The 11,784-nt window shown below is 41.7% G+C and overlaps 1 protein-coding gene across 1 annotated transcript; it reads right to left on the bottom strand.

Moving 5' to 3' along the window:
• Positions 1-2,207: 2,207 nt before the first annotated feature.
• Positions 2,208-8,631, bottom strand: LOC127296172 (ERAD-associated E3 ubiquitin-protein ligase component HRD3). Its single transcript, XM_051326202.2, has 6 exons — positions 7,965-8,631; positions 6,625-7,116; positions 5,659-5,874; positions 4,256-4,579; positions 3,369-3,611; positions 2,208-2,777 (listed from the first exon to the last, which is right to left on the bottom strand). The coding sequence occupies exons 1-6, from the start codon at positions 8,583-8,585 to the stop codon at positions 2,583-2,585; spliced, it is 2,091 nt and encodes a 696-aa protein (XP_051182162.1). The 5' UTR covers positions 8,586-8,631; the 3' UTR covers positions 2,208-2,582.
• Positions 8,632-11,784: the final 3,153 nt, after the last annotated feature.

Consider the following 11,784-nt stretch of genomic DNA (forward strand, 5'->3'; position numbering starts at 1 on the left):
GGCCAAAGAGCAAACTGTGAAGAAGTGGCGGGCGTCGTCGCAGAGGCGCCAACGGAGGCCGCAGTGTCGGAGACAGCGGGGTTCGACGTCATTGGATCAGGTGATAATATGATACCATGAAAGTTTAGATACTGATATTTAGTGTGCATAACATGCATTAGAATTGTTGTTTCATTCACCATAGTACACAGGTTCATATAAAGATGTATAAGCGGATAGAAGAGGGAGTCAACACACAAGCCCACTCTAACTAATTATGTTGCAGATCCATCAAAGAAGGACGTACATTGCTCGTGCACTTGCATGGATCAACATTGAGGCGTTAGACTCCTTTCGAATAGGGCTTCAATCTAACAGTTAGGAGATCTCATATGGTTTACAAAACAAGGTATGCAAGTACATTTGTTTTTTCATCAAAATGTAGAGAAACGAGACTCTCACAGAATTGGTACGGAGACAATTATTATTTTTTAGAAGAGACACCAAGACAAAAATTTATTAAGAATTTTTTTTGGTTGAGTTTGTTTAAGTTGAACTATTTAAGCAAATATATAATATGTCAATTCACGTTCTTCCAAGCAGACAATGTAAACTACTATTATAACTTACATAACATCTTTTATAATTTTCTTTGGTAGTTGGGCATATATAATGGATCTTTTCAACATCAAAGTATTCATAAAAAAATCAAAATAATCAGCTGCATTTGTAGTTCTTAAACATACACTATTTATTAAGCTTAAACACTATGTTCATATGTTCTTTTGTGTGGATACTCAACATATCTTGATTTTAATTGTACATTCTCTCGAGTGAGTTTGTTTTGAGAAGATAACATCCAACACCTTGAGAATATGATATGGTAAATGCAACTCACCTCCTTATATGTTGCAGCTCATGGCCATGTGAGGCCTGCTACTTGTGATGATCTTAGCATTGCCGTGTTACAAATCTTAGAAGGTTCACTATAAATATCTACATTTAGAATATTCCGTTTACTTGTCTAACTAGTTCTAGTATCTTCTTAGGCTAGATATACCAAAATGTATCGGTATCATAAACCTAGAATTGTGAGATACATATAGTACAGAAAAAAGTGATTCGTCTTGAAGTGGAGGGCGTAATTTTAAATTTAACACATGGACCAAGTTCAGAGGTACAACCCTACCAGTAACATTTTATTGACTAAAGTGTGTTTGGAAAAAATAGCTGGTAATCAAGCGGAAATTCAATTCGGCTCCCGGGATCAAAAAATCATATTTTGAAGTGTCAAAAAAAATTGATAAAAAATTCTACATGTACATCTCCATAATATATGTGCGTTCCTCAAGTTTCACAAAAAAAATTAACATTTTTTATGTCTATGTAAAAAAGAGAAAAATTATCTTGTGAAAAACATTATTTTTTGCACTGAAATTTGTCTTTTTTACACACAGCACATAATAAGTCATTTTTTTATGAAACAACTTTATGAGCATGTAGCACATGAAGATGTACATACAATTTTTTCGTTTCAATTTTTCTGAAGTTCAAAATCCGTGTAAGATGCATTTTACACCACAAGATAGTTGTTCACTGATGCATATACTATATCTTTTTTCAAAGGGACGCGACTTTACATAAACAAGTATTACCTCTGTTCATAAAATGATGTCTTAGATTTGTTAAAATTTAGATGATGGACGGACCGACTAATTTACAACTTGTTTTCTTTGGGTGTCATTGCGGTTGCCATGCAATTTGGTATTATGTCCAATTTCTCCCCGATATCAAAGGTGCCTACTCCTTTCCAAAAAGTATGTTGAGCAGCCCTACTCCTTCCCAAAAAGTATGTTGAGCAGCGAGCAGCGGGAGTTGATAACAATTGCATTCGAACTTTTCATATGTGTATCAGAACAAGCATGTGGATTTGCAACAAACTGGCAACAGCATGATTAGAGCTTTTTTTAAGAACTTGTCTGATGTGCATCTCCATTTTTTTACGAACACAAAACACATGTTTGAAAAAGTTATATTGCAAATAATTGGGGAACTGTTTTGGTGTTGTTTCAATACAGAGCTCAATTTAAAAACTTATTGAACGGACTAGACTTCTTATAGACAAGCTACTAATTGCTGAATCATCAGAATGGACCTAGGAGACTGGGAGAAAATGTAAAATAAGTAACAGTAATCAACAGCTGGAAAATGAAAACATGAAAGTAGTAAGCCACCAAACTAGCATGTTTCAAGTAACACAAACATTCTTAAACACTCGTCAGTACTTTACAGGCAAGGTCATGTTAGAAAGGGTGAATATTCACCTGGAACCACATAATCACTCTCAATATCAAACAGCTGTGAATCGGTTCATATTCTAGTCAATTTAGTGTACATACGTTTTCTAGGAGGGCTACCATTTTACATGCTCTGTCCCCAAAAAGCCATTGGCGTTTTCGGTTGAAGGAAATCTACAATTTCCAGTATGAGTATTCATTTCATCGAGTTCCAGATGTTCAACAAAACTTTGATGCTAAAACTGCGAACAAACAGCCATATGTACCTCAAGCAATCACTTCTGCATGGGCCTCAGCATCTTGGCATTAGTTGGGTGCACCATCAGGCTGTTGGGGATTCTCTGCCACCACTTGACGCCGCTGACGCTCTCGCAAGTACAGGACAGTTACAAGGCAAGCAAAGAGAGTCAATATCGTTGCGTTCCCTTCATCCATCAGGACATCCTCTACCCATTCCTCAACTACAGGATATATCTCCGGCAGCGAATCAATGAAATGAACCTGAAATTAAGAAAGATTTAGCAACACTATGGAAGGACCAAAACAACTGTGTTGACAGCAAAGCAGGGCTGTAATACTCGATATGATGTGACCATGATGATAATACAAATACAACATGCAGAGTAAAAACCAAAAGCAAACATCAATCATCAGATGACTAAGAACAAAATAAGCAGTGAACTGGCAATATGCAGTGCTATACTTGAAATGGACTTCAGGTACCAGCACTGAGAGAACTGGAGGTGGTAAAAAAAAATCACAAACATAGAAGCACAAACTGAGCACTTCAAGAGTTTCTGAACTGCTTTGTTGTTGTAAAGATGGTATTTCACAACTCAAAATAGCTCATGTTTGAGAGAGGCCAGGGTTCATTGCATATCAGCAACCAGTAAAAACTGGCTAAGTATCGAACAGATGATGAGCACCAGAGACCCAGCCAGAAATGGGCTAGATAAAAGTTCCCAGATAATGCATACGCGTAAATGGCAACAAAAATACCAGATAACAAAGAAAAGTTGAAATACACATAAAAGTGAACTATAAAATACTTGATATTTCTTGTATGGAAAAACAGAAAAAATAATGTCTTACCACAAAACTGCCAGCGTAGTTCTTCCTTATCCAAAGACTGGTTAGAGCGAGCATGACAGGGAACTTAGCTGCTGAATCCACCTCGACAGCCTGATCATAGTATCTTTTTGCTAAGTGCAAATCAAGGGGAAGCCCATGACCATGCTCATGCATGTACCCAAGGTTAAACATGGCCTGTGCATTAGACTGTGATTGAGCATGCATATATGCTTCTGCTGCACGCTCATAGTCCCTCCCTACACCCTGTAACACAGGACAGATCCAACATGTGATTTCAGCAATAATACTACTCCCTCCGATCCATATTACTTGATGCTAAAATGGATGTGTCTACAACTAAAATGCGTCTAGATACATCTATATTAGTGCCAAGTAATATGAATCGGAGGGAGTATAACAGTCTCCAGAGAGCGCTCAGTCCCCTAGTATTTCTGAAGTAGAGAGGCAAATTCAGAAGCAGAACTAAGACTCTGCAACTAACTTGAGAGTGCAACCCATTGTTAAAATACATTTAGTGACATTTCATGTTTGTGAATTTAGAAACCATGTTTTACTTGGCTATCCAAATAGTGACTTTGGTTAGTTTCCTCATAAAGCATAACAGAAGTTTTATTTCAAAAGACGTTCCGTACAAATGCATAGCTTCAGAGACAGCACTTATATTGGATACAAAAAGATGGTTCATATTGGTGCCAAATAGATTCCATATTCTTTTCAAATGTCCGAAGACAAAACTAAGAGGAAAATAAAAAATGACCACATCTTCAACATAAGATATTAGAGTCCCGGTACTTGATATAAATTTGTCAAATACTTTTAGCAGAAGCCAGTAATTAAGAGGAGACTTCAGGATGTGCTATAGCAACTCAGAGGATCGTTAGACGTACCCGGCCATAGTAGTAGGCATCACCAATCAACAAAGCAGCATGTTCATTTCCCTGCTCAGATGCTTGCCACCACAAAGCATGTGCACGGAGATGTCTTTCCGTATCTGTACACAAGCCAGACTCTCCCATGCAAATATGTTCCTCGCCATACCTATCAAGAATCCAGGCGGCATTGCTTTGGGCAACCTCGTACCCAAGATCCGCCATTCTAGAATACAAGAGCAATGATTTCCCTATGTCACCTTTTAAATAAGATTCCAGAGCCCATCTAGACAGTGAGCTCCAGGGGCCCCTCTCAGCAACAGACTTGTACAGAACAGTTGCCTGAAACAAGCAAGACTAATGAGTCAGTTATTTGACAATATCAGTTCAATCGTCATTTTGAAACAATTAATATGTCTCAATTTGTATCATTATAAACTAATATCATTGAAACAAATCAACAAAGTATATTATAGCATTATGTCTTCTGCAGTTCAACTTTTTTATCTACTACTCCCTCCGGTCTCTTTTAATTGACTCGGATTTAATACAAGTTTGTACTAAATTTGAATCAATTAAAAAGGACCGGAGGGAGTATACAACAGGAACAAGAGCTCGATCTGCCAGAGCAGAGCATTTTCTCTTCAATCATGAAACTGGAAATATATCCTTCAGCATTGCGTATCATTTCTTTAGTTAATTACCAACATAAAGGTGACAAAGGGCAAATGCACTATAACTCTAAATATGGTAGGCACAGTTACATGCACACATGACACTTTCTTTTTCAGGCAGGGAACTGCAGCTGCTCCACAACATCTGCCATTGCACTGTACAGCTGCAGGTTTGTAAATATTCTAGCAGACAGCCATATGACTCAGCATACAGTGACACTTCCATAGAAATGTTTTTACGAGCCATTGATTGCATCGCATTTAGATTTAGAACATACTGCTACTAAAGGGGGAAGTGCAAACAGGATGCAAATCAGATACTTTGTATTGATAGAGAAATGAGTAAATACAATTATTATTTGCCATTTTTACTGGAGGCTGGCGATCGAAATATTAAATAAGCAGTAATTTAATTTTTTTTTGTAGCCTTAAAAGTCGAGCCAATTAAGGAAGTTTCGCAAGATATATGATACATCAATATCAGATGCGGTTGATTCAGAATAGAACTGGAAAATAAAATTCAGGAATTGACTTCCACTACCAGCTTTCTAAGAGCAGATTGAGGGACAGAATATGTCCACTCACGTGCAACTTATGTGCTACGCTGATATAACTACACATGAATCATGGGAGCATCCCATTCTTATACACTGATGTTGGTCTGACAAAGTAATGCCCATAGAAGCATATAAGAGAGAATTTAATTAGACAATTAATGCAACAAGATAATTATCATTAGTTCATTACCATATGGAGGTTCCTCTTAAGACCAATGCCTTTTTGGAACAGCTTTGCCACTTGATAAATAGCTTTTGGTTGCCCCGCATTTACTGCACGAAGAAAATAGTTGCATGCAGTCATCACATCTCTTTTTACACCAATACCCTTCAGATGCAACACACCAAGGTTATAATAACCCCCATGCTCCTTATTCTCAGCTGCAATTTCAAAATATTCCTTGGCCTACAACAAGAATAAGAAGAATAAAGATATAAGATCCTCATTCCTCAAGCTTATGAGTACAGCAATTATTACAATATAGAGAACTGTGTATCGTTGAAAACTAGCAACAAAGAAAAATATCCAATATTATAACTTCTGTTAATAGCCAAGTGGATCACAAACTAAATTTTTCCATAGGTCTTAGCATTTATAAACTGATTGTGCATAACTGAATAGCATTTGTTAGATGAATTCTTCGCCGTCAGCAAATTAGATGTGTCACAAGACCATCTTTAAGAATATCCGAGTGAACGTGGGTCTAGGGTTTACTGTAACTCTGTTCGAAAAGATTGCTGTCATAATTTCCATCAATTTGAAATTGATGTGCATGTGATACTAAATCATTGTTGTAACTTACTCGTATGTGTCTCCTAAGTTAGGCTAGATAACACATCAGCTGTTAACCAGTGTCTCTAACCAATACCAGAAATAGCACAAGTTTAACTGTCTAGGTGTTATGACCTACTTAAAACATGCAGCTGTATTTTAATTTCTAATATTCCCTCTGTCCCAAATTAATTGACTAACTTTTGTCTAGATATGCATGTAACGTGTCTAGATACATGCATATAAGTGAGTAAATTAATTTGGGACAGAGGGAGTAGGAGTACATAATACTCCCTCCGTTTCTAACTACAAGACGTTTTGGTAGCTCACATTGAGCTGACAAAACTTCGCATATTTAGGAACAGAGGTAGTAATAAGACTTACTTTGGTCAAGTTTTTCTGCTCCACTCCATAGCCTTTCACATAAAGATAACCAAGTCCATTGTAAGCTGAGTATTGTTGCTGATTTGCTGCAAGTACCAACCATTTGTATGCTTCGGTGTAGTTTCGTTCCACTCCAGCGCCTCTAGCATAGATTTCCCCCAGAAGCTCCATAGCACGTGTATCGCCTTTCTCCACGGCCTTAGAGAACCAATGATATGATTTGCTGTAATCGCGCCTGAGTCCTCGTAGGCCATAGTAATACAGAAGCCCTAACTTGTACATTGCGGCAGCATTGCCTCGTTGGGCCTGGTACTCTGTGATTTGAAAATCTTCATCATCCTCGCCACGGGACTTCCTCAAGGCCTCCTTGTTTTCTTCAGTTCCACTGTGTAGCCGGACTGGTTCAATCACTGGTGGCTCCTTCGAGATTAAGGAGCTTGTCAGAGCTGCCTCCGCAAGTTCAGCATATAACGTGACAGCCTCTTCGTACATCTGCAAAAGCAAATCGTTCAAGTTGACAAATAATCTAATATAATATTAGCATTAAGCCAAATATAACCATGTCCACAGCAATCTGGACAGAAGCCATGTCACCATTTACAGAGCATAGACCATATTATAAAGGTAATAAAAAGATGTACTGCCAAATATTACACATGGATCAGAATCAACCAAAGCACCAGATCTCAGACAACTAACTGAAGCGACGAATTTAAGCACTCATGGGTATCAGCGAAGTTACAGTGACAGAAAACAAAAGATTGCACAAAATGACAAGCAACCAAAATGAAAATTCGGCATATACGCTATTTCACGCAAACATACACAATAATTATCAAATAGTGCAGCAGGGCATCCACTGTCAAGATACGCCAAAACAGAAGCCCAGCACAAAGGTTAACATCCTTAATACTGGCGTGTGAGCCATAGTTACGTACCAGAGAACATTCCGAGCAGTTAAAAGAACAACACGAGTAAACAGAAGAGATACAACTAAATTTCAGAAGCTTAATTCATGTTGTTTCAATCACCTCAATCACCTCAACGGGTAAATAATTAACAGGACTAGACCCACATTGGAGGTAAAATTTGAAACCATGCTAAGAATTACATGTACCAACTAACAATACTATAGGCTACCACTTAATTTAACAGACCTAGCCAACAACTATTCTATGGAGACGAAAATTCACATGGATTTTGCTGTTAAACCATGCGAGGCTGATCCTGCCATTTGCAAGCAAGCTAGCTAACCTAATAAAAAATCACTCAATCACGGGATCCGCACTAGAATGCGCAAATTACACAAGTAAGCAAACAACTGAACTGAATCACCTCACCTCCTGGCGGAAATAGGAGTAAGCGAGCGCCATCTTAGACTGGAGATCTCCCGCGTCGGCGGCGAATTTGTGCAGCAGGAAGGCACGCGAGCGGGACACGGGGCGCGTCATGCCGGCCCCGGTGAGGAACGCCAGCGCCGACTGCGCGCCGGGGTGCCCCCCCGCCGCCGCAGCCTCGATCTGCGCGGACGCGGTGGAGAACGCAGCCTCGTCGCCCGAGGAGGCCGCGGAGATCATGGCGCGGGTGCCCGCGACGAAGAGCGCATCGGACGGCGAGTCGTCCGATGGGGAGGGGGTGGTGGGGTCGAGGAGGGGCGCCCAGGAGGACGGGGAGAGGAGCGGGTCGGTGGCGGGGGAGTCGTCGGCGAAGTCGTCCCAGTCGTCGGCGTCGCCGTCGGCGGAGGGCAGCGAGGGGTGCGCGCCCGAGGGGTCCTTGAGGAAGTCGTCGCCGGAGAGGACCAGCACGAAGGGACGTACGGCGGCGGCGCGAGGGAGCAGCGCGGCGAAGGTGACGACGGCGAGCAGGAGGAGACGGCGGTGGAGCGCGCCGGCCATCGGAGGAGGCGCCAGACGAGATCCCCGGCGCTGCAGTGAGTTGGGAATTTTGGGGATGGTGACCATGAGACTGACAGGTGGGGCTGTCCAGCTACGGCGCGTCACGTTTTTGGCGGTGACGTGGAAGTTGAGGCCATGGTTTAGACGTGTACCGCGCGACGTGATTGGCTGGGGTTTCGTTTGCAACGCTGTGGCCAACTTAAGTTTTCCTTTCACAGAAAATTCAAGTTCGCAACAACAAGAGTGTGTCTAACTATGTGAAGGTAAACTACCTTCAAAAAAAAACTATGTGAAGGTAAACTACCATGCAAAAAACCTAGAAAGGAATCGTTCCTCTGCCCAACCCTAGCCGCCACCGCTAGGGTCCTCCACGGCGCAGGCCACCGTGGTCCCCCTCCTCCCTATCATGGCAATGGGTAACCATGATCCGGGTATCCATCGAGTAAAAACCTAATAAGAGTACATGTATGAAATAAAATATTATCCATGAGTTTGTAAATGAAAACATATAATATCCATTGGGTAGAGCAGGTACGGGTATGAGATCGTAGAACACATACCCACGTACACATTTACCCATCTAAATTTAACAAGTGACCATCGTAATATTCTAAAATACTTAATTTCTCCCCTAATCATGTCTTTATGTTGCTAGGCTGAACCTCACGCTTTACGGTCTCACAATCGCTGGTAGGTTAGTGAGGATTAGACCCATATTTTGGATTGTTTCACCTCCTGTCATATTTTTTGATCAATTTGATGTGTCGTAAGCGTGGGCATTTTTACCCGCGGGTACCCATTTACACTATCGGATGAAAAACTTGTACCCGTTGACAGGTATGGGTACAAGTGACGGGTAAGATTGAATGCGACGGGTACGGGTATGGAATGGCTCTACCCATACCCATACCCTGCGGGTGCCATCCTACCTCCTCCCCTCCGTTCGACGACCACGTCAGCGGCTAGACGAGGACATGTCCTCTTCTTTGCTTTTCTTTTGCGCAGGACATGGTTTTCATTGGTTTTTGTCTTCCCAACGACATCGGCGAGGTGGAGGCAGCTGTGGCGCATTGGAATAAGGCCTCTCCGGCTTCTCCCCACCTCGTGGGCATCAAATTTGGTGTCAACGAAGGGCATGTGAGGGTTAGCATCGCCAGATCTGTTGGTTCTCTTCGGATCTTAGCATTTGGTGTGTCGATTAAGGGAATGTGTTGGATGGTTTCTGGAGTGGCGACTTCGATCTCTTCTTTTGCGGTGTTCTGCGGAAATACCTGGTATCTTCAGCCCTCTGGTTTGGTGGTGATGGATGGCAAGCTGTGTTGTGTGGGGGTGAGTCCCCAACCGATATTTGATCGGCGACTTCTAGATCTCGTTGTTCACAGCGAGTGGCTATTGCGGTCTTCAAAGCCTTGTATGGCGAGGGCGTCTGCAGGTGTTCCTATCTGTTATTGTTAATTCAGTGCAGTTTTTTTTATCTCCGGAAGACAAAGAACAAGTGAAGGAAGAAGGCAACCAATGTATATGTAATTTTATATTTTATTGGTTGTTTTGCGGCATGTTGTCTGTTGCTCGTACCATCTTTGATTTTTCTTGATAAATATAAGATATGAGATGCATGTTGGGAGTCTCTTCATAAAAAAACTATGTGAAAGCGTCTTCTTGAAAAATGTTTTCAACTCTAACAGTGGATGCTCTCCTGCCATTATTTTTGTGACTTGTGATCTCCTGAAATTTTGAGACACCAAAAATATCTCAAAATATAATAATATATCATAAAATGTTTGTACTACAAAAAAAAACAATGTGAAACATGGACATGATTTTTTTGCTCTCATATGCGTGCACACCCTATAATCAAAATACGTTCAGAAGAATTAATAAAAACATAAATCTCAAATTATATGGGTAGAAAATGTATGCAGGTACGTGTATGTCAAATGTGAAACTAAAATATCTAATTGTGTAGACTACACAGACTTGTACTGTTCACTTTGAACAATGCATGCATTTGTTTCCTATGATCTTAGTCTCTTATCACTGACAAAAACCCAGTCAAATGAATCTATATCTATATCCATACCTAATAATAAAGGAGCTAAGGTTTCTGCCAAAATTTTCGTCCAACTTTTATTTGAACCGTTTTGCCCTCCCACCAAACCGCATAATACTGCCAGATTGCCATGTACCGGTTCGTTTTGTTTTATTGGCTCCTGCACCCACTCGCTCCTTCGACCGATGGGTTCTTTGGTTTGATTGGGTGGTGGGCGTGGGCCGATCGCTCGCTGGTTGCTGGCATGTTCAGACCCGCAGTTTTGTCCCCACTTGGGCCATGATGGGCCACGAGTGCTCCGGCTCCGCATTGCACCCATTATAACCTCCTAATCAATATCTAATCAAAAGAGATGCCTAAATTAGTACCACCTCGCCTCTTTAAGCGGAGTTTTGCCTCTTCATATACTCAGGTTTCGTGGCTGTCAACAGGTCGCCGAGGAAAGCATAAGAAGCAGATCTAAGAGCTAATGATCAATGGGAGCGAAATACGTGATGTCTCAGATGCGGGGAATGAAGATTATATGATCCAAATCGTATGAGAAAGGTGTCATGGAAATTAAGGCCGCTCGCCGGGGTGTGGGGGAGGGATCCCCGATGGAGTGGAGCCTGTGGTTCTAAATTTGCAATTACAGACGGTCTTTGCCAAGAATCGATGCGGATAACGGAGGGAAAGGCTGGAATCAAGATCGGAGCAGGAGAGGGAGAGAGGAAGAAGAGGAGATTCAATGGGCCGAAGCCAGTCTGCACAACCGCGATTGCGAGCCAATGGAGGAAGATGGTATGCAAGGGATCGAGGCCACACGGCTGTGTCGTCGAGCCAATCGCACTTCTACCGGCCACCACTTGGAGCAGCCCTCCACGGTTCCACCATGTTTCCTTTTTTTACGCGAATAGTTCACCATGTTTCCATGATCAATGGGAGCGGAATACGTGATGTCTCAGATGCGGGGAATGAAGATTATATTATCCAAATCGTATGAGAAAGGAAACGCCAAAATTTTCGTCCAACTTTTATTTGGACCATTTTGCCCTCCCACCAAACCGCATAATACTGCCAGATTGCCATGTACCAGTTCGTTTTGTTTTATTGGCTCCTGCACCCGCTCGCTCCTTCGACCGATGGGTTCTTTGGTTTGATTGGGTGGTGGGCGTGGGCCGATCGCTCGCTGGTTGCTGGCATGTTCAGACCCGCAGTTTTGTCCCCACTTGGGCC

Source organism: Lolium perenne, chromosome 4, assembly GCF_019359855.2.
Source record: "Lolium perenne isolate Kyuss_39 chromosome 4, Kyuss_2.0, whole genome shotgun sequence".
NCBI lineage: Eukaryota > Viridiplantae > Streptophyta > Magnoliopsida > Poales > Poaceae > Lolium > Lolium perenne.

Bases quoted from the DNA above. Each gene is read 5' to 3' on its own strand.
- LOC127296172 (XM_051326202.2), bottom strand. From the start codon at position 8,585: ATGGTCACCATCCCCAAAATTCCCAACTCACTGCAGCGCCGGGGATCT. The intron at 4,580-5,658 runs GTAATGAACTAA...TGCTTGTTTCAG, and splicing joins TTAAGAGGAACCTCCATATG to GCAACTGTTCTGTACAAGTC. The intron at 3,612-4,255 runs GTACGTCTAACG...CCTGTGTTACAG, and splicing joins ATGCCTACTACTATGGCCGG to GGTGTAGGGAGGGACTATGA.